The following is a 24991-nucleotide window of genomic DNA, read 5'->3' as shown; positions in this document are numbered from 1 at the left end:
TCTCTCTCTCTCTCTCTCTCTCTCTCTCTCTCTCTCTCTCTCTCTCTCTCTCTCTCTCTCCTGATCCTTCCTCAAAAGTCTGTTTTGGTTCTGACCACTAGTTCCCTTAATCCATCCTTCCTTTTATCATCTCCCCTCCTTTTCTTCCAATTTCCCTATTTGATGAGAAAGATTTCTATACACAATTGAGTGTGTATATATATTCTTCCCTCTCAAACAATTCTGATGAGAGTGAGGTTCAAGCATTGCCCACCACCACCACCATTTTCCCTTCCACTATAAAAGCTCTTCCTTGTATGCCTCTTTTTATTTTAAACCCTTACTTTCCATCTGTGTATTGGCTCCAAGGCTCACAATACTGTGTATTACTCCAAGGTAAGGGCTAGGCAATGGGGGTTAAGTGACTTGCCCAGGGTCACACAGCTAGGGAGTGTCTGAGGCCAGATTTGAACCTAGGATCTCCCGTCTCTAGGCCTGGCTCTTAATCCACTGAGCCACCCACCTAGCTGCCCCCTGTATGCCTCTTTTATGTGAGAAAAAATTCCCCCTTCCATCTCTCCCTTCCCCTTTTTCTGAGAGCATTCCTCTTTCTCACCCCTATAACAAATAAAAGGGGGTCTCACCAGAGTAATAATAATTTATTAATAAAATTAGAGAGAGAAAGAGATAGAGATATCAGCCCAAATAAAACCAGTTCTTCATTTGACTGGCTAAGGCCCTGTCCCCATGGCAGTGTGGCAGCTCAATGTAGATCAAACTCAGAAGTCAAAAGAGAGCCCCAGCACACTCCTTACCTGGTTTAAAAGTCTCTCCCAGCCCACTTGCTTTCATATGTCATGCCAGTGTGGTGACATTCTGCTCTCATCCCCCTTCATTAGGGATGCCCACAGTACACTCATTCTGTCACGTCACCCACCTTAACTGCTGCCTTTCAAGCCAGGGGGCTCCAGGGCTTAGACTCTGTTCTTGTGCCCTAAATAACTTCCTTCACACACTCCATTTCTTTTTTCCCAATATAATCATATCTTCTGTTTATGTAGACTCCTTCTAAATGCCCTAAATATAATAAAAAACTTTTTTGTAGTTTGATGTATCATCTTCCCACATAGGAATGTAAATAGTTTAACTGTATTTAGACTGTTATAATTATTCTTTCATGTTTACTTTTTTTATACTTCTCTTGAAACTTATGTTTTAGTGTCAGATTTTCTATTCAGTCTGGTCTTTTCATCAGGAATTCTTCTAATTCCTCTATTTCATTAAATACCCATTTTCCCCCTGAACAATTATGCTCAGTTTTGTTGAGTAGGTTATTCTTGGTTCTAATCCTAGCTCCTTTGCCTTGCAGAATGTTATGATCTGAGCATTCTACTCCTTTAACATGGAAACTCCTAAATCTTATATGATCCTGATCCCACAATATGAATGGTTTCTTTCTGACTACTTGTAATATTCTCCTTGATGTTTGAGGTCTCAATTTTGGCTGTATTATTCCTGAGAGTTTTCATTTGGGGATCTCTTTTAGGAGGTCATTGATGAATTATTTTCTTTTACCTTCTGGAACTAAGATATTGGGGCAATTTTCCAATATAATTTCTTTAACTTTGTTGTCCAGGCTCTTTTTAAAAATCACAGTTTTGGTAGCCCTAATACTGTGTATTAGTTTCAAGGTAAAAGAATGGTAAGGACTAGGCAATGGGGGTTAAGTGACTTGCCCAGGATCACAGTTAGGACATGTTTGAGGTCAGATTTGAACCTAGTACCTCCCTTTTTTAGGCCTGGCTCTCAATTCACTGAGATACTCAGCTGCTCCAGTCTAATAATTCTTAAATGATGTCTCCTGAAACTTTTTTCTAGGTTAGTTTCTTCTCTATTTTTAAATTCTCTTATCTTTTACTTGTTCTTGATGTCTCATGAATTCATTAGCTTTTATACAATCTTTATACAATTCTAATTTTTAAAGAATTATTTTCTTTAGTGAGCTTTTATTTCTTTTTCTATTTAGTTAACTCTGATTTTTAAGAAGTCTTTCTCTTGCATAATTTTTGTATCTCTTTTACCATTAGACCAATTTGGTTTTTTAAGGTGTCATTTTCATTTTCTGTATCCCTTTAATTTTTTCAAGAATTCTTGTTGGGCTTCAGTCAAGTTAGCATTTTGCTTTAAGGTTTTCACATTGTTGTTTTCTTCTGAGTTTATGTGTTTGGTCTTCTGTGCCACTTTTGTATCTTTTTATGGTCAAGTTTCTTCTTGCATTGTTTGCTTGTTTTCTAATTTCTTTCTTTTTTTTTTTTTTTAAACCCTTGTACTTCGGTGTATTGTCTCATAGGTGGAAGAGTGGTAAGGGTGGGCAATGGGGGTCAAGTGACTTGCCCAGGGTCACACAGCTGGGAAGTGGCTGAGGCCGGGTTTGAACCTAGGACCTCCTGTCTCTAGGCCTGACTCTCACTCCACTGAGCTACCCAGCTGCCCCTCTAATTTCTTGATGTTGAGATTTATGTTAAAATTGGGCTCTGATCACCTGGAGATGGAGAGGCATTGACTTTTTCATATTTTCAGAGGTGGTTCAGGACATCAGGTTTTTTGTGCTTCCAAGGCAGTGTGATCCAGGGAGAGGCATGTCACTGCTCTCTGCCTTGGAAATGAAACCGGAGCGTCTGGTCCCACATAACCAACTATAAGCACTCCTCTCTGCCCTGGAACTGTAACCCAGAATTGCATATGGGTAATAGAATTGCCAGCCACTGCTAATTTCACCGGGTGCCAGCAAAGGGTCGTCTGTAATCTCTTTCTTTCCATTGTCTGAACCCCATTACTGTCTCTGTGCCAGGAGCTCCTGAGGCTGTTGCTGCAGTCACAGCCATATTCAAAAGCAATAGCTGGTGTTGCTGCTGTGCTCTGGGCCACCACCAAATCACCCTGGTTCACAAATCTCTCCTGCTGACCTCCTAAGGTGTCTTAGATTATAAAAATGTCTCACTGACTTTTCATTGCCTCTGCCACTCCAAAATTTGGTCTGAGGAATTATTTTAAAGTTGTTTGGAGGGGAATGTTATGAGAATCTGGCTGGGTTGCTGCCTATACTCCTCAGCCTTCATTCTACCTACCCCATTCAGCTTTTGAATAATTCTAATTGTTTGGATGTTTTTGCTTTAATCAAGCTTCAATTTGCATTTTTTTCAACTTGTACTCATGGCTCCTGGTTCTGCTCTCTGGGACCAAGCAATACAAATCTAATCCCTCTTTCACATGGCAGCCCTTAAAATACTTGAAGATAGATCCCCTGTCCTGCCACCTTTGCCTCTTCTCCAGGCTGAAGTTTTCTAGGGCCTGCACCTAGGTCTTAGGTGACTGGTCTACAAGGTGCACTTGGGTTACTCACCTCTGGATCCTCTTCAGCTCATCAGTGTTCTTCCTAAAATATGACACCTAGAGCTACATACCACATTCCAGATGTGTCTGACCTAGCTCAGAGCAGCAGAATAATCATTTCCTCATTCCTGGGGGCTGTGCCTCTCCTAATGTTGTCCAGACTTGAATCAGCTTTCCCAGCTGTTGATCACCTCTCAAGAGCTTTGAGCTTGCAAGTTCTAAAGACTATAGTCAATTTACCATTGCAGCAAAGCCCTTCAAATTTACCAGTGCCCTAGTTGCTGCTACACACACTTCCAAAAATAAGACAGCCATCACACTAATTATGTGATTCTAATTATGTTTTCCTTTAAAAGCAAAACCCAACTGGCTTCAGGTTCAGGAAGGTGACAATCCTACTCTGAAGATACAGAGTGTGATATCAGAATGGCCCCTTCGGATTTGGAATTGCTAAACTGGGTTTCTCTCTAAGAAAGCAATTTCTGTTTCTCAGCTGAAGACAGAAAGCTCAACATTCTTTTTTTTCTCCTCTTCTAGAGACTTTATTTAAAATCTTAGTGTGATAGATTGACTGGTATTGGGTGAAGTGTGTGAGATTGTGATAAATTTTTATGATGAAGAAAATACTTGTGGCTCTTTGTCTGGGCCTGTGCTTTCCTAGCCTTCATTACTTTCCCTGGGTACTGACTGTGTGGCAACCCCATCCAGCTGCAGATACACAAACTGTCTGTAATTGAGATTCTTAGAAGGTTAACTGTGCATACCAAGGGATTCATTTGTGTGTGATCACAGAGTCAATATGTGGCAGAGACAGAATTTGAACCCAAGGCTCTCTCTTTTCCTCACTGGCTCTCCATTCACTAAACTGAGCTTCCTCTCAAGGAAAATACTCTATCAAAAAAATGATCAAGTCCCAGTGGGAGGAGGGCAGAGAAAAAGGTCAAGAAGCCACTGGAGATGAATATTTCAAGCCTCTATTTTGAAATAGTTCCAGATTGGAAAGCAATTATTGGCAAAGGGCCAGCAGTGACCGGAGGGCTTGTCAGCCTTCCAGTTGTGGGTGAAAGGCATTTAGTGAGGCCTGGAGTGGAATCAGGAAGGGAAGCAGAGGATTCATGTAGAAACTTGGAAGGATTACTTGATTGGTGTTAATATATTTTCTTTGAAATCATTCTCTAAGATAAGATAAAATGTTTTAGCTAAATTGTTAGTTTGGCATAAATAGTATAGCTGAGAAATATGTGGCTCTATCAACTTGTGCCAGAACAATAATATAATTACCATCTTTTCTGTGTTTTCCTCTGCTTCTGATATCCCAGAGTAACCAGCAGAGTTTCACTGCTTTACAGCCAAACATAGTCATTTAAGGATTCCTTGGCATTTTTCAGCCCTAACTCTTCCCATTAATGTTGGCTGGAGCTGGTGTTTGAGAGGACCACTTGAGCCAAATCCAATACATTCTCTTTTAGCTCAGCATCCTACTTTCAGAAACAACCATTTTTTCTTTGTCTCTTCATGAACATTGGAAGAAAAGTCATAGCAAAAAAAGCTAAAGCCCTGCCTATTGCCCAAGAAGCATTTCTCTAGGGCCTTCCTTCAGAGATTATCTCCAATTTGTGCTATAGATAGCCTGTTTATACAGTTTCTTACAGGCAATCTCCTCTGTTAGAGCAACATTGTTGTTGTTTTTTTGTTCGTTTGTTTTTCTTTGTATTCCAAGCATGATACTTAGTGCTTCTTGACTTATTTACATGTTGTCTTCCCTTGTTAGACTGTGAGTTTCTTGAGGGCAGGGATTTTTTTCCTTTCTTTGTAATCCCATTATTTGGTACATTTTCCTCTCACGTTAGTTTCTCATTTTGTGGAGCCCTGGACTAGTAGAGCAATTCCATAGAAACCAGTGTTTAGAAACAGGAAAAGGATCTCAAGTATCCCAAGATGACTGCCTGTTTGAGGGCATAAACCATGATTTCAGAACCTATAGGGAGAAAAGCTAGAGTCCTACAGGTAAATGCCAGTAACTTGGAAGCTCTCAACTTTGCTGCCTCTGTGATTCTTTCTGCAGGTTTGTACACTGACAAAAGAAGATAACCGCTCAGTAGGTGTGGTTCCCAAAGATGAGCAGCTCCACGTGCTGCCACTTTATAAAATTTCCCAAACAGATGAGTTTGGTACAAAAGAGGGATTAGAGGCCAAGATCAAAACTGGGGCCATCCAGGTGCTCACTGCTTTCCCCAGAGAGGTGAGGATGTTAGCTGAGCCAGTGAGAGCCACTAAGAAAAAGAAGGCGGACATCAGGAGGGTACAAACTGAAAAGCCTGGACAGGTGCCAAAGAAACATCCACCTCCAGTAAAGTTCAAAAATGGACCTTTGGAAATGCCCAACAGGGCGCCCCAACCTTTAGGTAAGTAACACACAACTTACTCAGTCATTCTCCCAGCACCAGGCAGGTGGAGACAGCAGCTTATGAAAAGATTGTGTCTCCCCTAACATCAGTAGAGTGCTCTGCACACAGAAGTGCTTAATCAGTGTTTGCTCCTTTGAACTCAAGCCTCTGGTTTGAACTGGAGTTATCTTATGACTTTCTTCCCTTGCCTTCTTTTAAAAAATGTTATTCTCCTTTGCCTGATGGAGGAAATGATCAAACAGACCCAATAAGCAGAGTCAGAAGGCTTAGCTTAGAATCATGGGTCTGAGCCTAAATGTAAAAGTCACTTCCCTGGTGCTTATGAGGAAAGTGCTTTACAAACCTTTCTAGCATTTTTAGCTGTCAGTTATTATTGTTGATTATTGTCAAATGAGACTCTATGGATCATTATTGAAGAAGAGTAGATAGCATGTTGTAATGTTTTAAGTTTTATAGGTCTACCAACAATATATTAGTGAGCCTGTTTAAAAAAAAAAAAGCCCTATGCATGCATTTTCATCTGAATATTACAACCATCCTGCTAGGTAGCTAACATAGGTATTGTTTTTTTCCATTTTGTGGACAAGGAAATCTGAGCCTCAGAAAAAGTGAAATGACTTGCCCATAGTCCCACTGCTAAGTCAGTATCTCAGGAGAGGTTTAAACTCAGGTCTTCCTCACTCAAAGTCCAGTAGTCAATACCTACCAGCAGACCATGACAATTAAGAGAGGAAATTGTCTCTAATAAGTTTATGGTATTAGATCTTGATGCTCAACCACCTTGAAACAGTGGAAAATAAGGCACTTGAACTCCCTTCTGAAGTAGAGGCAAGTACCCTTCCCCATACAGAGGGACCCCAGGAGCAAAAAGAGGGGGCACAGGGTTGATGTCATCTGGCATGATGAGGTTCCTGGGGGCCTGTGGTCTTTCACAATAGCCCAGCTGTCATTATCTCAGAATGTTCCTTTTTAATAATCTCATTCTCCTTTTATTTATTTATTTTTTTGGTTCCGTAAAGAAACAAATTCTAACAATTGTGATCCAAATTCTGTTACTTCCTTTCTCCTTTTCCCTTCTCTGAGATTGTAAATAACCTCTTCTAGGTCATACCAATGCTGTCATGTAGTACATATTTTCATATTCCTCATGCTGTGAAAGAAGATACATATCATATATATGTGTAAGAAAAAACTCATAAAGGAAATAAGATGGAAAATGATTCACTTTGATCTATATTCAGACTCCAACAGTTCCTTCAATGGCTTCAGATAACAATTTTCATCCTGTGTCCCTTCGGGTTATCTTAGATCCTTGCATTGCTGATAACAGTTTAGTCCTTCACAGATGACCATTGATATTTCTATTAGGGTATACAGCGTTCTCCTGGATCATCCCATTCTTTTTTTTTTTAATTAATTTAAAATATTTTTCCATGGTTACATGATTCATGTTCTTTCCCTCCCCATCTCCCACCTCCCTCCTGTAGCCAACAAGCAATTCCACTGGGTTTTGCATGTGTCATTGATCAAGACCTATTTCCATATTATTAATATTTGCATTAGGGTGATCACTTAGAGTCTAAATTCCCAGTCATATATCTCCATTGACCCATGTGATCATGCAGTTGTTTTTCTTCTGTGTTTCTGCTCCCACAGTTCTTCCTCTGGATGTGGATAGTTTTCTTTCTCATAAGTCCCTCAGAATTGTCCTGGATCATTGCATTGTCCTGGATCCTTGCATTGCTGTTAGTAGAGAAGTCCATTACATTCGATTGTGCCACAGTATATCAGTCTCTGTGTATCAGGTTCTCCTGGTTCTGCTCCTTTTGCTCTGCGTCAATTCCTGGAGGTCTTTCCAGTTCACATGGAATTCCTCCAGTTCATTCCTTTCAGCACAATAGTATTCCATCACTAACAATACCACAATTTGTCCAGCAATTCTATAATCAATTCCAATTCTTTGGCAGTCACCCCACTCATCCATCTCCTGGTCACAGATTAGTCAGCTGAGTATGAGAATTCTCTCCACGTCACAGATGGGGCTTGTAGGAGCTCCTGGTAAGCCCTGGTCATTGGCTCCTGCCATCAGAATAGGATAACATAAGAGTAGCTTTCTCTTTGTCTCTTGGAGTTTCCAGGTATTAGTAAATATCTAAACCTTTTCAATGTTTCTTCCATATTTTGACCAAAAATGTTTCCCTTTAAAGTTGGTCAAGTATGCTTTGTTTTCCCAAATTTATCATTTCTTTTTTTTTTTTTTTTTTTTTAGTTCAGGACTTTCGTTTCTCTTCCTTTGAGTTGTATATCATATTCATAGTAATTCTCTTTACTTAATTAATAGAGCATTTATTAATTACCTAATGTGTACAAAGCACTAGAGAGATCAAAATGAGTAAAATCTATCTTGACAGAGCTCAAGGTTATGTGGGGAAGATCAAATGTGTCTCTACATATTATAATCGCGTCCTATAACTTTGATAAGAGAAGACCAATAATGCTCTGGAAGATTTAAGGAGGGAGAGCTCACTTTTAGAAAGGGGCATCAGAAAGCTTGTGAAAGAGCTATTATGGTTTCAAACCCAGTCAAGCAGCAGCCACTCACCCATGAGGGAGGTAAGGAGTTAGGGATGTCTCTTCTCTGGGCCAGCGTTTCATTGTCTTGGCTCCTCCCTATAAGTCCCTAAGACTTGGCCCTTTTTACTGTTTTTATTTTATGCGAACTCTTCTCCAATGAGAAAGAAGACAAGTTTGATTTTGTAGCTGATCTTCAACTTTCTACCTTCCTTGAGGGTGTGGGACTGGGCCAATCATTCAATTTACAGTAATCACTTAGTAGAGAAGAAATTTCATCATTTTTTGTCATTCATGTGGTCAGTTATGCTGATATTCCTGATATCAAAGCAGCTTAGAAATGTCTCCAGTGAAAGTCTTTGTCCCACTCTACTCTCTTCAATTTGTTTCTGTCCCATCATTGCTCTTCCCTGGTTTCGAGCTTTCTTTAGTGCTATTTGTCTTTTCACTTTATCTTATAGTAATTTTTCCTCATCACTTTTTGTCATTTCTCTTTTTTTTTAATTGGGAAGAGAGTTGATCTTTTCTATGTAAAAAGAAAAGTTTTGTGCTTTTACCTTCTGTCATTTCCATCATATTTCTGTCAGGGTCTCAAAGCAGGTGTCTAGGTCAGAAGTTAGAAGAAAAAGAGGAAACTAGTATTTATTAAGTACCTATCATGTGCCCAATATTGTGTTAAAAGCTTTACAATAATTATCTCAGTTGATCCCAAGAGTAATCCAGAGGTTTGGGGGGAGGGTTAATTCTATTATCTCCATTTTACAGTTGAGAAAAATGAAGGCAGGCAGAGGTGAAGTGACTTGCCCAGCTTCCCACAGCTAGTAAGTGTCTGAGAACAATTTTGAACTTAGAACTTCCTAATTCCAGGCTAACCACCCATCCCTGTACCACCTAGCTGTGCTTACAAGTAAAGAGGAGAGACTGAAAAAAGAGTATTTTAATGACTTGATGGGGAGAGAGTTCAAGGAACTTGATTTGTGCCATCAAGAGCTTTACTGAACTGGTAATAGCTTTATTATTTTCCTATTTTATAAGTAAAAACAAGAGTGATTTCATAAGATTCTAAGTCTTCTCCTTACCCATTCACAAATCCATGATATCATCCATGTGGATACTCCTTTCATTATTGTAAAGTTATCATTATATATTATACACATATTATATATATAATATGCAATATTATATACATTATTTTGAGTCACTTAACCTTTGTCTGCCTTGATTTCTTCTCTATGAAATAATAGACTACCTTGCAGGGTTGTTGTGAGGATGACATAATGTAGGCAAAGTACTTTGGAAACCTGGAAATGTGACATAAGTACCAGCTATTATTATTAATATTCTTTATTATTAAGATCACAGCTCCTCTATACCTTCCTTGGTTAAGTTTTTATGGATTGAAGCAGCCTAAAAAGTACATTATTTCTTGGCTCTCTTTCCTATTGAACAGGCCTTTTCAGCAGTGTGGAGATTTTGTATTGGAAGTAAAGGTCCTTGGGGGCAGCTGGATGGTTCAATGGATGGAGAACCAGACCCATAGATGGGAGGTCCTGGGTTCAAATCTGGCCTTAGATGCTTCCTAACTGTGTGACCCTGGGCAAGTCACTTAACTCCCATTACCTAGCCCTTACCCCTCTTCTGCCTTAGAACCAATATGCAGTATTGATTCTGAGAGAAGGTGAGGGTTTAAAAAAAAAAAAAAAAGACAGAAAAAGAAGCAGAGGTCCTCTGATTGCAGGTTCAGCCCTCTGTCCAAAATACCATGCTACTTCCTGTTCTCATCACGTATTATTTTGGCTAATGTAAATGATAATAGGAATTATATTGAACAAGGCAGAATAAGGTAGCAAGAAAATCTTGGAACTACGCAGCCTTAGGTTCAAGTCCCATCTTTGACATATACTAGTCGTGTGATCCTTGGCAAGTCACTTTATCCCTGAGCACTCTAAGCTGCTCTCTACTTATCACATTAAGTGCCCAGTTGCATCAGTGATGGATATTTTCTGATCCTGGAGGGCTCCCTATATCAGTGAAATAGCAGATCTTCTCCCTACCCCTATGGCAATAAAATGTGGAATGTGTTTTATTATTATTATTATTATTATTATTATTATTATTATTATTATTATTATTATTATTATTATTATTATTATTATTATTATTATTATTATTATTATTATTATTATTATTATTATTATTATTATTATTATTATTATTATTATTATTATTATTATTATTATTATTATTATTATTATTATTATTATTATTATTATTATTATTATTATTATTATTATTATTATTATTATTATTATTATTATTATTATTATTATTATTATTATTATTATTATTATTATTATTATTATTATTATTATTATTATTATTATTATTATTATTATTATTATTATTATTATTATTATTATTATTATTATTATTATTATTATTATTATTATTATTATTATTATTATTATTATTATTATTAACCCTTACCTTCTGTCTTGGAGCCAATACACAGTATTGAGTGGTATGGGTAGGCAATGGGGGTCAAGTGATTTGTCCAGGGTCACACAGCAGGGAAGTGTCTGAGGTTAGATTTGAACCTAGGACCTCCCATCTCTAGGCCTGGCTCTCAATCCACTGAGCTACCCAGCTGCTCCCTGGAATGTATTTTTAAAAGATGCTTCCAAAGAAGTTTTTAAAAATCAGATTTAGAGCTTAAAAGGAAGGAAATTCACTTAAGTGGAACATTTCTTCGACAATTCCCTATAAATTAGCTACTGTTGTTCTGATATGGAATAATGATGAAACCACCATAAAATATCTGGAATCAAATGCCCTGAGAGGGAGAGAACTCAATTACAAACCCACTCCTCTGATGGGCCTCACAAAGGCTTTTTCCTTGCCTGGCCAACTTCTCCACAAAGTAGGGTTGTTTTTTTTTTTAATGAATGAATGGAAAAAAGCTTTAAATGATGGATATTAGCTTTATATAATTTTCCTCATGAAATTTTTATTATGGTTATTATCTTATCCTAGCAAATAAAGGGTTTAAAAGGAAGTGTTTTTATCTCCTATAATTTTCAGAATATTTCTTCAATAAAATTATTCTTTATTGATAATTTTCTCATTTTTCCCTAAGTCTATCCAACCATCCCCTTTCTCAAAAATGTAGCTTTACCATGACTAGAATCAATCCCTTTGTCTATTTGAGTGTTTACTTGCTTTAATTTAAGCTCACAATTTTTAAAAATAGAATCACTGAACATGAGACCTGGAAATCATTAGAATTAGAAATCATCTAATCCGAGTCCACCCTCCCACCCCCCAACCCCACATACTTCATTTTACCAATGAGAAATATGAGACCCAGAGTGGGGGATGATTTGGCTATAGTCACATAGATGGTTAGGGATAGAAACAAAGCCAGATTCTCTGGTGCTGTGTATAGAGATCTTTTCTATTTTACTAAATTAGACTTTTAAAAACATGGCCAGGTGGACTTCCTTTAAATTTTGCAAAGATAAAAACAATTATTACTGTGCACTACATTCAGGCAATTCAATGTCAGCTATGCATTTAACAAAGCAATAAATATCTGTGAGATTGGGTAGGCAGTTTGAGGTATGTTTCTCAACTCCTGATTTTCACAATGATATGAACAATGCGATATTCATGGTATGGTGGATAGACTGCCAGACTCAAAGCTAGTGAGGCTTGAATTCAAATCCTACCTTTGACTCTGCAAATCTCCTTAAGTTATTAGTCTCTAGATGCCTCTATTCCTTGGGACTTCCCCCAGACCTCACTGAAGATATCAGAGATCTTCAAAATGGGAGTGCTGCTTAGAATGAAAATCAGCAGATATTAGAAAGCAGCATGACAGAAAAGACCCGAGGGCTTGAACCTCAGCTCTGCCCTTTTTTTCTTCCCTGTGCAGCCACAGGCAGTCACTGCTACTCCCCAGGCCTCCACTAGCTATTATCTGTAAAAGGGGCCATTAAAAAAATTTTTTTTAATATATTGTACAGATCTCTTGTTATCTCATCACCTAGATGATTCCTTTGTACTCTCACCTTCCCAGAGAGCCATCTCCGTTATAACAATTTTTAAGACGAAAAAGAGAAAAAAAATAGTTCAGTAAAGCCAACCAAACCAATTCTGCAACCAAACCAATTCTGTGGTCTGGGATTTTTTTTTTTAAACTTTGAATTCTAAATTATCTCTCCCCATCCCACTCATCACTCCCTCCCACCTTTCTATCCTCCCTCAGATGGTAAGCAATCTGATATAGATTTTACATGTATAGTCATGTAAAAATTTTTTCCATATTAGTCATTTTTGTGGACAAGATCTTCAAGCAAAATAAGGAAAAGAAGAAGAAAGTCCTACGTTCAGACTCCATCAGTTCTTTCTCTGGAAGCAGATAGCATTTTTCATTATGAATCTCTGGGATTGTCTTGGATTATTCTATTGAGAATAACTAGGTCATTGATAGTTTATTCATCAAAAAATATTGCTGTTACTATGTACAATGTTCTTCTGGTTCTACTCATTTCACTTTGCATCAGTTCATATCTTTGCTTGTCATTTCTTATAGCACAGTAGTATTCCATTGCAATCATATGCCACAAACTTATTCAACCATTCCTCAATTGATTGACAACCCTTCAATCTTCCAATTCTTTGCCACCTCAAAAAGAACTGCTAGAAATATTTCTGTACAAATGAGTTCTGTTCTCTCTTTTTTTTAATCTCTGGGATATAGACCTTGTAGTGATGTTGCTGGATCAAGAGTATATATGATTTTAGAGCCCTTTGGGCATACAAACCAAATTTTTTTTTTTAAGATCCTTTCTAGGGCTAACTATCTAAATTGTATTTTTGTTTTATTTCATTTTGTTTTGTTTTTTTAAACCCTTAACTTCTGTGTATTGGCTCCTAGGTGGAAGAGTGGTAAGGGTGGGCAATGGGGGTCAAGTGACTTGCCTAGGGTCACACAGCTGGGAAGTGTCTGAGGCCAGATTTGAACCTAGGACCTCCTGTCTCTAGGCCTGACTCTCAATCCACTGAGCTACCCAGCTGCCCCTAAATTGTATGTTTTGATTATATATTAATTACATATTTATAATTATATAAATATATATTTATACACACATATATATAATTAATTTTAAAGTCTGCATAGCTAATTTAAGAGTAGCATATTTCACTAGTAACATTTACTTATTGCATACTATTTAGAAAAGCCGTTTGTATTCACATTTTGGTATGATTTTTCCACCGTTTCTGTCATTTCTTCTTTTGTATAGGAAACAGAACTGAGGCATTGCAACCTGAGATAAAGAGTGAACTTCCAGACTCACATTTTAACCTCCATAGTGTGGCCAACACTACAAGCTATTCTTGGATTAAGTCCATTCATCACCCCCTGAAAGGGACAAACTTACCTCTGAACTCCTCCCTAACCCCAGGGTCTGGCTTGGCAACAACTTCATTTCAGAATGACTCTGAAATTTCCTACGGGTTTTCAGATCAGGGTAGTGTTCCACCCTGGACAGTGGTTTCTACAAAATACAGTGGTGCTAATACAGTAGCCAAGGAATGCCCTGGACTTCTACTGAATGCTAAGCCAGCATCCGTTCCTGGTGTGGCTTCTCCCATGACAGATCCCCAAATTCATGCTGACCTTCCTACTGGCCCAGTTGAGCATCTAGTTTCCAACGTGGCAACATTTCAACCTCCGTCTTTACTGTCACCTGTCCCTCAGATACCTAGTCCTGATGACTCCACTCCAGTGAAATCAGACTATGAGCATAAGACAGGTCCAAGTGAAGTTGCTGCTTTGGCTCCATCCCTGGCAAATGCCAACAAACAAGAGCTTGAGCTAGCTGCTCATCTTACATCAGCCACCGAGCAGACCCCAAGTGATGAGCTAACAGAATCAGCTGACAGCGAAGAGAGGTCAGAAGAGATGTGGTCAGACAGTGAACACAACTTCTTGGATGACAACATTGGTGGTGTGGCAGTGGCCCCTTCCCACGGCTCGGTGCTAATTGAGTGTGCCCGGCGAGAGCTTCATGCCACTACCCCAATCCGAAAGCCAAACCGCAACCATCCCACACGCATTTCCCTCGTCTTCTATCAGCACAAGAACTTAAATGAACCAAGGCATGGCTGGGCCGTATGGGAGGCAAAGATGGCAGAAAGAGCCCGAGAGAAAGAAAGAGAGGCCGAGAGGCTAGCTACCGAAAATGCCAACAACCAGAAAACAAAACAGCCTACTGAGAGTCCTGAGATTTTCTGTGAGGAAAATGAATTGAACCAGATTCCTTCCCGGAAAGCATTAACAGTAACTCATGACAATGTCATTACAGTATCTTCTTATGCCCTCACTCAAGTCGCAGGGCCCTACAATCATTGGGTCTGAAGGCTTTTAAAACACAGAATTTTGTCCCAGTGCAATGTTCTGTTACTTTAAGGTGCTGTTGAAAAAAAAAAAAGAGTAAAGTTGTAGTTTTCTCTATGTTCATCTCAACCATTTTAAGGCTGAGGTAAAAAGGGGGTGGGGGGAGAGTGGTTTCTTAAATGTGACTTTATATTTTGACCATTAGTGGAGTGGTGCTCAAGCACATTTTAAACAAAAAAGAAATTTTATAGTTTTTAATAGATTGCTTAAGAAAAGTTTTGGTTAGGTTATTAACCTTGACAGAAAGATTCAGTTTATGACCTTTAGGAATTTATATTTTGGTGCTTTAAATTGAGTCTGTTTACTATGAAAGAAAAATCATTTTTAGAGGATTTTAACAGATTCCTTCCTATTTTAAGAGGTAAAAATCAAGTTTTACAGTATTAGCTCTCCACAGCTCTTGGTGCTTAACCACATTGAAACAGTGAAAGATAAGCTGAACTATTACTTCGTGGTGCCATTGTTCCAACAACTTCCAATCATTGCTCTAAAAATGAAAATCCATAAATACCTTCATAAATAACCAATGAAATTCCCTCTCTCTGGAAAGAGTTCTTGTGTCGTATAGAATAACCCAGTTGTTATCCTTAGTGATGGTTGGAGGCTGTTTGTAAACTGTAAATATATATACATATATATTTTAAAAGCACTTTCTATTTTTAAAATTAACTTGAAATAGTATAGTACAAAAATCATATTGTCTATTGTTTGTGCATATTCTACAAAAGAGATCATTTTATTCTTGCTGTGTAGAGTTCCATATTGCTACAACTGAAATATGTATACTAATAATGTATGTGGTTTGTGGTGTTTTTTTTTTTTTACCTTTTTTCATTAAAGATATCAGATATATAGATATATATATATAAATCAGTAAATGATGCAGAAAACTTGTCTACAAAATCAAAATTAGGAAATATATTACCTGTTTGTATCATTATTGGGAGTTAAAGTAACATATTGGGAGTTTCTTGAAGGTAAACTTTCTGATTTATATGACCAGGCCTGCAGTTATTAATCTAATCAAACTTTCATTTGTCCTCGTCAGTGAGTACTTTTTCAGAATGAAGGCAAGTGAAATGAATTCTTATCCTTTGGCAGATTGAAATTTTGGGGGTTCAGAGCTAACAAATCTCCTAATGCCTGGAAGGTAAGGTATAGGGTGGAAAATGAAATTAACAAAGAATCCCTTGTTAGTTCTGAAAAATTACTGATATGGGAGGAAAACATGATTCAAATGAAAAAACAAAATCTTTTTTTTTTAATTTCTTGTATAAAATGTATTAAAGCAAGGTCCTACAGAAATGTGCAGTAGTCCAGAAAATTGCTAACAATTCAAATAGGTCTTTTTCCTCCTTCATGAGCAACTTTTATGCATGTTTTTAAAACATGGATTTATATTTTGTTGGCAAGTTTGTTTGAATTGTGAATCATTTGCTCCCGGTTTTTGAAAACCTAGGTCACCAAATATATATGGTTACTTTAGTTCTAAGAAATAGGAAAAGTAAACACTCCATTTACTAAGTACTATAGAATCCCATCTTTCTTTACTTTTCATTTTTACACTTATTTATTGAATGAAATTATAGCCAAACAATAAGGTTATCTAAACTAAATCTTTTGTCTATGAAGAATTATACTAATGCTGTATTTGACTGTGTTATAATGTAGAGGTGCTATAACAAAATAAATCTGAAATGTCTAGGTTACTTGCTAGTTTTTAAACCTAAGGTGCTTTTTCCTTGGAAATGCCATAGGAATTTACCATAACCATTAATACCGACAGTTTGGGTACAGAAAATACATGAACTTTTAATTTAAAAAAAATTCCCATATACCCCCAATTGGCATTTTGGTCTCTCTCTTTGAACACTTTGTAACTTATTGTCTTAAGTAATATTGGCAAATACCCTGTGGAGCAAGATGTTGAGCCCAGCTTTTGACTGGTTCAAGTAAGAAATATGAAGGGATCATAAATAACAAAAAAAAAAAAAGTCAAAATGCTGGACCACCATCTTGGACCAGAAGTTTTCTGCTTCTTGAACATATATACGAAAATGCTTTGAATTGTTTTAGTCTTTTGTGTGCCTTAGATCTCCATTTTAAAACATGTATATTTTTGTGAGCCTGAAGTTTTGTATATGTTATGATTGTACAAGTGGTGAATTATAAATTGCTCTGGCTGCTTCAAGGTATTTGTGAGTGTTGGACTATCAGGAACACATATTTATCCTTTGTTAGCCCAGTGGCCTATTACTGATTAGAAATGAGCCAAGTAGAAATTTAGAAATGAGTTATGAGTTATTGGATAACCCTGTCTTATGTTGTTCAAATGGTAGAGTCAGAACTCCTGTGTCCCTCAGCCCCAAAGAGCATCCTTTCTGGTCACAGATTTAGCAGAGGTGCGAATACATTTAATAACTTTCAATTCTCAGCCTTAGTTTCTACTAGCAACCTTAATCCAAGTTATTTCCTAATCAAACAAAGTTATTGGGAAAAATTGCTGACCCATCTCTTAAGATTGGAAGTGTAAGGACGGCGTCAAAAACAAGCAAAGCTCAAAAAATGTTACAAAAGGAGGCCTTGGAATTTTCTCAAGAATTTTTACCCATGGTCTTCTGGTCCAGGAGATAGTAGAAATAAAGGCATTTAAATAATCTTCCTGGGGGGAAATAAGGCAAACTAGAATTTTCCTAACTCTTTGCCAGCCATTCAGAAAGGTCTCTCTATTCCGTCAGTGTGAATGCATGTTGGAGTAATCCACCTGATCAGGAACACAGAGGTTGATACATTTTCAGTTCAGTATAGTAGATTGTGGCCTCTTGTGTTCTCTGAGTCCCTGAATCATGGGAAACATAGAAGAACTCTTGCTAGTTTCCACACAAGACTTATATTTGTTGTTTCCTCCTAGTTCTTGCCCCCTGAAATTTTTTAATGTAATTTAATTTTTAATTGACCTTTAATAAAGGTCAATCCCTCAGCATTCAGATTTTTGGAGCCTGATCAATTTAGGGAAACACCTAATCTGAACCAAGTTGTTTCCCATAAAATCCATTCATCCTGTTATGCCTTGTGGTCATCACTGATGTCCACATCACTGAACCCCTTCAAAAAGTTTCTTTTTGGTCTTTTCCATTGCTGGTGATTTTTTAAAGCTCACATTAACTTAATTTATTGTAGTCCATGTCATATGCATCTCTTGGAATCTTCATTGTGATATCTCAAAATACTAATATTTATAAAATTCAGAAAGAAATCTGGCTTCAATTAGGTTACTTAGAAGTCTGTTCTGTTACGTAATTTGATTAAGTTGTTGATTCCTCCATGCTCCTCTCCCTTCTCTTTTTAATCATTATCTGAATTTTTTTTAATGGTATAAACTATTGATAGCAATGCATTATCTTAATGGTTAATATGTAGCCCGAGGGGTTTGACCTCATTGGTTTATGTTGTTCAGTTGTTTCAGTCATATCTGACTCATCATGACCCCTTTTGGGGTTTTCTTGGCAAAGATACTGGAGTGGTTTGGCATTTCCTTTTTCAGCTCATTTTTATAGATGAGGAAACTGAGGCCAGCAGGGTTAAGTGACTTGCCCAGCCTCACACAGCTAGTGAATATTTGGGGAAAGATTTGAATTCAGGAAGACTCCATCTTCCTGACTCTAGGCCTGGCACTCTACCTACTGTGCCATTTATAAACCTCAGTATATTGCATGTTACAAATCTCCTCATCTCTGTTCTCTTATCAAAGATAGCAGCTGCCTCTTTGGCACCATTGCTATAAAACTTCTTTCGTCAAAAAGACCAGTAGCCCAAGATGCTAAAATTTTTCATTCATCTCTGCTGGCATCTTAATCCTTTCTTTTTCTTTATCACTTTTGTAATGTGTCCAGCTGCTTACCCAGCAATCAAGTGGGATGTTGACCTATAGCCTCAATCAGAGAATTGTTGTAGTGATTGAGGAAGCATTTGTTAAGTCATTCCACTTAGTAGGTGCTTAATAAATACTTGATGAATTTAATCAGATTCAAATCTTCCTTTAAATGAGTAGTATGTTTATTGTCTATAAAAGCCTAATTTTAAATTTCTTTTAGAAGTAATTGTTTTGCTTCTTCTTTTCTGAATAATCTTCCAGTATCTGTATTAGGCAAAGGTGCATGCATAGTGTCTTTTTCTCCTGGCCAAATTTAACATTCTCAGGAGAGATACTCAACTACAATTGATTCACAGGCAAATTCCTGGGAAACCAGACCCATGACCCTGCACCCTAGCTAAGCTGGAAACACAGCAGGTATGTCTCTCATGTAAGCCATCTTCTGAGAATCAATCCATACAAAACAACCTACTTACTCTTTTAGTGTCACTATATAATCTGTCTAATGGAAAAAGAAGGAAACCTTACATGCAAGGAAAGCAACCCAAAATATTTTAGTGTATGCAGACCAGTTGCCTGTGACAAAATCCATAATGGTCATAAAATAATAAATTTAGAACTGGAAGAGACCTGAAGTCATCTACTCCAAATCCTTCCTTTTACAGATGATGAAAGCAAGACTCAAAAGGTACCGTGACTTGTCCAGATTCACACAAGTAGAAAGTGGAAGAGCTGCGGATCGAACCCAGGTCCACTGACCCCAAAATCACTGCCCTTTTCACTATACCATGCAGACTACATGCCAATTTTGATGTTGTAGAGAGTGCATAATTGATATACTTATATTAATATATGTTGTCTCTAGGTCACGTACTTCCATTTTGTCTATCGAAATCTTTTTTTGGTGTAAATGGTACATTACTGTGGACTTTGATTTTGTGTGAAAATTTTGAGTTGGATGACCATAGGACAGGATGTCCATTTAACAGAGAAAGTCGGTTGCTTTGAAGTAATGGAGAAAATCTTTTCTAGATTCTCTCTGTTATTGCCAGGACTGAAAAGAGGAAAGAAATCTAATTTAGATGTCCTCATTCAATGCTACCTTGAGTATACATATGGGTATATTTTACCCAGATGAAACAGTCCAGCATCATTAAAACAGTTAATACAGCCTGACTACATCATAGTAATAAATGTCTTTCTACCATTTTGGAGAATTTGAGAGTATGAAAATTTTAATTTCATCTCTTTTCTTGCATCTCTGCTCTTAGGACAGAATGTCCCCCTTCTCTATTCATGTCTATACAACAATCTCTCTGACTTTTATCTGTGAAGGAATCTTCTTGGCTCCTGCTAGAGATGGAAGCCATATTGACTGCTCTAATCAGCAAATAACTTATCAAGGGACTACACTGAGCAAGTTTCCAGTTAGTTTCTCCCTAATATGCCTAAATATTTAGGCAGTTTGGAGAAGCCGCCATCTGCCCTAGCTTAATCCTTGGTTGGACAAGCCCAGATCACGAATTGGATTCAGGAGATTAAGCTGTCTGTGAAGTGATGGGAGAGATGAGACTCAAAAACCACAGTACCCATGGAAAAGAAATGGGAAAGATATGTGGTCCTTTATATACAGAGATAATACCACTAAATCAGCTGCAAGCTTCAAGTTTTCCCAGAGTGCATCTGGCAGTTTAACTTTGTTTCATCTATATCTTGTTGCGATGTCCTTGTACCTAAGGACAAACTTTTATTAGAATGATGTTCTGCTTTTGAGAGCCATGTATTCAGTGGAAGTTGTTTATTGTACAAAGCTAGCTAGCCCATTAAAAGGGTATGAATCCCCTTAGCGTCATTCTATACCCAAGCAAACTAGCCAGATGTGTAGGTTGAGTACCACTCTCTAGACAGTTACTATTTTCTTCCCAAATGTAAGTGTTCCATACTCTTTTAGGATTTTAGAAAATCATGAATAAATATGTCATTTACTTAGGCCTGAAATTTCTGGTTTCTCTGTTGATTTCTCTCCCTGAAAAACATCCTTCAGGTAGTTGTAGTTTCTGATAGCACTGTTGTGTATACTACCCAAAAGTTACATGACTGAAAGTCATCCTCTGATCTCTCTGATTCTACAAAAATAAATTCTTCTTTCCTCTGGCCACTCAGTAAAATACCATTATCAATTGTTTCTGCCATATTGCCATTCACAAGCAGTATTTATGTTGTGCTTTCAGGTTGGTTGTAAGCTTCTTTCTTGCCTTCTTCCTAAATTGTTTCCTACCTTCTGTGGACCAGTCAGTATCCTAGGTAGACAAGCTCTGGGACTGACTCCATACTTTCTCAGATTGTTTTCTTCATTTATTATCTTTTCCTAGTTTTCAAAAATTTGCCCCAATCTTTTCCTTTCTCTTTCCCTCTTTTGTTTTGCTTTTTACCCTGTTGGCACTCCACTGTGGTTTGTTCCTCTGCTTTATTTATCTTTCATTTTTATGTTGATTTTATTTTATTAATGATTTTTATCTAGAAACTCCTGCCCCCAGGAAAATCATAGCATCGTTTTATCAAAAGGTGAATGAGGTAAAGATGGTAGGTAACTTTTTTTTAGCTTTCACTTCTAACCTTATTCATCTGAGGGAAAATGATGATCGTTAAATAAGGAATCCATATTTAACTCTTAAACTGCTCAAAAGTAATTGCCTGGTCCCCCTCCGCCTTTCTGTCCCCATGTTGATCTTCAGTAAGCCTAACTATTATTTTCAGCATGAGGTCTTCCTCTGACTTTACTAGTGAGCTAAAACCTACTCACGATTTCTATTCCTCTCCTCCTCTACCCTCACCAATTTGTTACAATAACAAGGAAGTCAGCAAAGTTGGCCTCTTCCACTTCCCTATTCATTTTTCTTGGCAATACCTTGTATGGAAAGAACAATGTGTCTTGCTTGGACATAATGTTCTTCTGATGGCACCGGCCTATTCTGGGAGAGGCAGGATCCATTTTTTTTTTCAGGTACAGGTTGCCTAAGTGTGCTCATTACTACCTTTTGCCAACCACCCAAATCCTATGGCAGTTTAAGCACTAAACTTAGACTCATTAGTAAGCGATTGTGTTGCAAAATGAGATATAAAAGAGAGGGGTCAACTGATTATATCTAGGAAGGGTTTAACAAGACTACTATTTTAGTGCCCCAGAGTCTTACACTCATAGTCTAATTGGGAGGGAAAGTTAGTTTGATAGTTAAAAATCTGAATGATAGGCTATGTAATTCTTAAATAAATGTAAAATTATCAACTCTTCATTTTAAAGGAAGAAATGTGCAATTTTTCTGTTCTAATTCCTACCTGACTCCACATGGGTGAGGAATTCTTTAGTTGTCAAGTAATAACGGAAGCTGTTCTGAAGACTTGGTTTGATCAATTGAAATTGGCTGAAAGCAAATGAAAGTTATTTTTAAATGCTGCTAAGAGAGGATCCTAACTTCCCTAACTAAAGCATTCAAAAGCCCTTCAGAGTTCATCAGGAGCCGGCTCTGTGGTCCTGGTTGCCATTTGCAGGGTTCAAGGACAAGCCCACCATTTGGAAATCATTTATCCATCTTCTGTTCTGCTATAGAGACCAGTTTCACCTTAGTTTTGGAGGTTAAAAGTAGCTGCTACGAAAAATAGTAATAATTGTGAAGGGCAATCTAATAGTAATGATAAATCTTGTACAATTGTTTTTCTTTTCAAAGGGATTTTAAAATTTTACTTTTATTCTCAGTGAAGGTAGAATGGCAATCATTCATTGTTTCCATCTTATAGATGATAAAGCAGTCCAGCAAGGAGAAATGAGTTGCCCAGAGTTGCAAAGCTAGCCAGCACATCTGGAACTCAAAACCTAGTTCTCCTGACACATTTCCCAGGGCAAAGTGCAGCTAGTAACACAAACAAATAACTGAGTAGCCAAGTTGAGAATTGGCCAGACAGATAGATATGGAACATTGCTAATCCATACTTGAGTTGAATTGGTGCTTCCAAAGTACTCAGAGTTTTCTTTTAATCCATACTTTAGTTGAAATGGTGCTTCCAAAGTGCTCAGAAAGTTTTCCAAGGTATTTTTGCTTACACTTTGTTTCCATTATTTACCTTATTGAGCACCGTTGTAGTTGTGAATCCAAATGACCATCAGTTCTGAATTATTGAGGTTTTGCTGTGTGTGCTTTTTGTTCTCTGTAACTCATACTGTTCAGAATATTCTGGACTGTTTCCTAAATGCAGCTAAGGGGTAGGGTGGGGAAGAGATGGAAAATGAGCTTCTAACCAAATCAGTAGAGGATTGCCTGAAAAGGCAAAGATCATATATAATTAATGGAACTTGTCATTCAAGGTCAATGTGAAAATCAGTCTATATAAATTGTAATAGCACTAAGGATGGACTGAGGGTAGATGGCAGACAATCCATGGTTTTATCTTTCCCAATAGCAAAAATCTAGGGTGTGCTATCATCTTCCTAATGGACCACTGTATTGTCTGACAATTTGGTGGGAGGGCGGTTCCTTTTTTTTTCACTGCATCTAGGTGCAAATGTAACTACACTTTTACCTGAGCTGTAAGAAGGCAAAGAGAAGAAGATTCTTGGTGCTAGCTAATGTCAATAGATTTGGCTTAAACTTGTAAATATTTTACTCCCCACCCATATAGTAATGATGGTCCAGTAACCGCATCATCTTTTACCATTTCCTAGGTTCTGTTATTAAACAATTTAAGAAATATGAATTCACAAAAGCAAGGGGTTATGGGGTGTCAAAAAGCAAACTTTCACTTTTCTTCAGATTTTGGGAATCTATTATTGTTGCTAATGATTATGTCCATGTGCATCACTGTGATGGCTGCTTTTAAATAAGCGCCCAAATAATAGCCTGATAATTTCAATAATATTTGTGGGAACCATTTTGTTGGTAATGTAAAAATAAAGTTAGTTTTATTGTATCAAACTGTGGGGTGCATGGTCTTGTTTAGTTGTGCTGAAACACCGAGACATTTTCTGGAAGGAAATCTAAACCCAGGCAGGCAATTCCCATACCTGCTAATGAGGAGAAAGCAACAATACCAGTTACATTTTGATTCAGAGTATGTGGGATCCTGCCAGGTAGGCTCCTATACCTAGTAACACCCTGGTTCCAATAAGATGTCAGCAGAAGCAAAATTCATTTGGTGGAGGAAGAAAAGGTTATTCAAGATTCTCTAACCTGAGACAGTCATCAGTTCTAAAGCAAATTAATATCTAATAGTCAAGCTATTTTAATTTTTTTGGGGGGATGCATTTACTATTTATTTTCAGCTTTAAACTTTGGTATTTGGGAATGTTTTCCCTGTTACCAACCTACTGTATCACATGTTCTAGTAAATAGAATGACTTAGTAAACAAAGTCTTCCTTAAAAAAAACAATTCTTTTTTTTTAATCCCCAACATACAGTGGGAAATTTTAAAAAGAAAAAGCACTTCACCACATCATAGTCGGAAGAAAAGGAAAGTTACAAAGACTTAAGTTGACAATTAACATTGGAAATAACCTCTGCAGACTAGGGAACCCTTACCAGCAGTACTTGAAGACTTATGAGTTGTGACTGCATGTTACTTGAAAGACCTAATTAAGCTAAATTTTTGATGCACAGCAGTTGTTGTACAGGATTCCATGTTTATGTAGCAAGATGCATTGAAATGTTGATACTAGTATTGAAACATACGTGTAAAGATAGTTATTGTGGAATTTGTTCTGTTCTATTTTCTTGTGTGTCTCATATGTTTAGAGCATTCAATTTCATTTTTCATTGTCCTAACTAAATAAGGCTAAATGAATACTGTAATTGAAAATATATTTTAAATCTTGTCATGAGTTTTTAAAAAGTCTATTACAAATTGTATCATTCCTGATTACACAGAACTTTGTGGGTGGTTTTAAATAAATTTTATACTTCTATTTTGCATTTGATTGTCTAATTTTTCTTTCCTCTTAATTTTTTTTTAATTTTCAGATTTAATAGCAGAAGAGAGTAATTCTATATTTCCTTCTGTCTTAGCATCAATTCTAAAACAGAAGAGAGGATAAAAGGAAGGGCTAGACAATCAGGATTAAGTAACTTGTCCAGGATCACACAGCTAGGAAATATCTGAGGCCAGGTTTGAACCCAAATCCTTCCAGCTCCAGGCCCAGTGCTCTATCCATTGTGTTCCCTAGGTGCCCCAATTTCTTATGTTTTAAACTACAAATAGAGATGATGGTATGTCCACAAATTCCAGAAGAATAATAGGATAACAATAATTGCATC

The 24991-nt window shown here is 37.3% G+C and overlaps 1 protein-coding gene across 1 annotated transcript in view; it reads left to right on the top strand.

Annotated features, from left to right (window-relative positions):
* The window catches only part of TET1 (tet methylcytosine dioxygenase 1), a 191937-nt gene extending 177008 nt beyond the window's left edge, over positions 1–14929 (top strand). Inside the window, exons 11-12 of the mRNA XM_044659198.1 lie at positions 5438–5777; positions 13658–14929. Coding sequence (XP_044515133.1) covers positions 5438–5777; positions 13658–14775 — 1458 coding nt within the window. The 3' untranslated portion in view covers positions 14776–14929. The remainder of the gene's footprint in view (positions 1–5437; positions 5778–13657) is intronic.
* The last annotated feature ends 10062 nt before the right edge of the window (positions 14930–24991 follow it).

The sequence above is a fragment of the Gracilinanus agilis genome, chromosome 2 (assembly GCF_016433145.1).
Source record: "Gracilinanus agilis isolate LMUSP501 chromosome 2, AgileGrace, whole genome shotgun sequence".
NCBI classification, from domain to species: Eukaryota; Metazoa; Chordata; class Mammalia; order Didelphimorphia; family Didelphidae; genus Gracilinanus; species Gracilinanus agilis.
The sequence above is the reverse complement of the archived record's forward strand: the minus strand, read 5'-3'. Positions and strand labels throughout refer to the sequence as shown.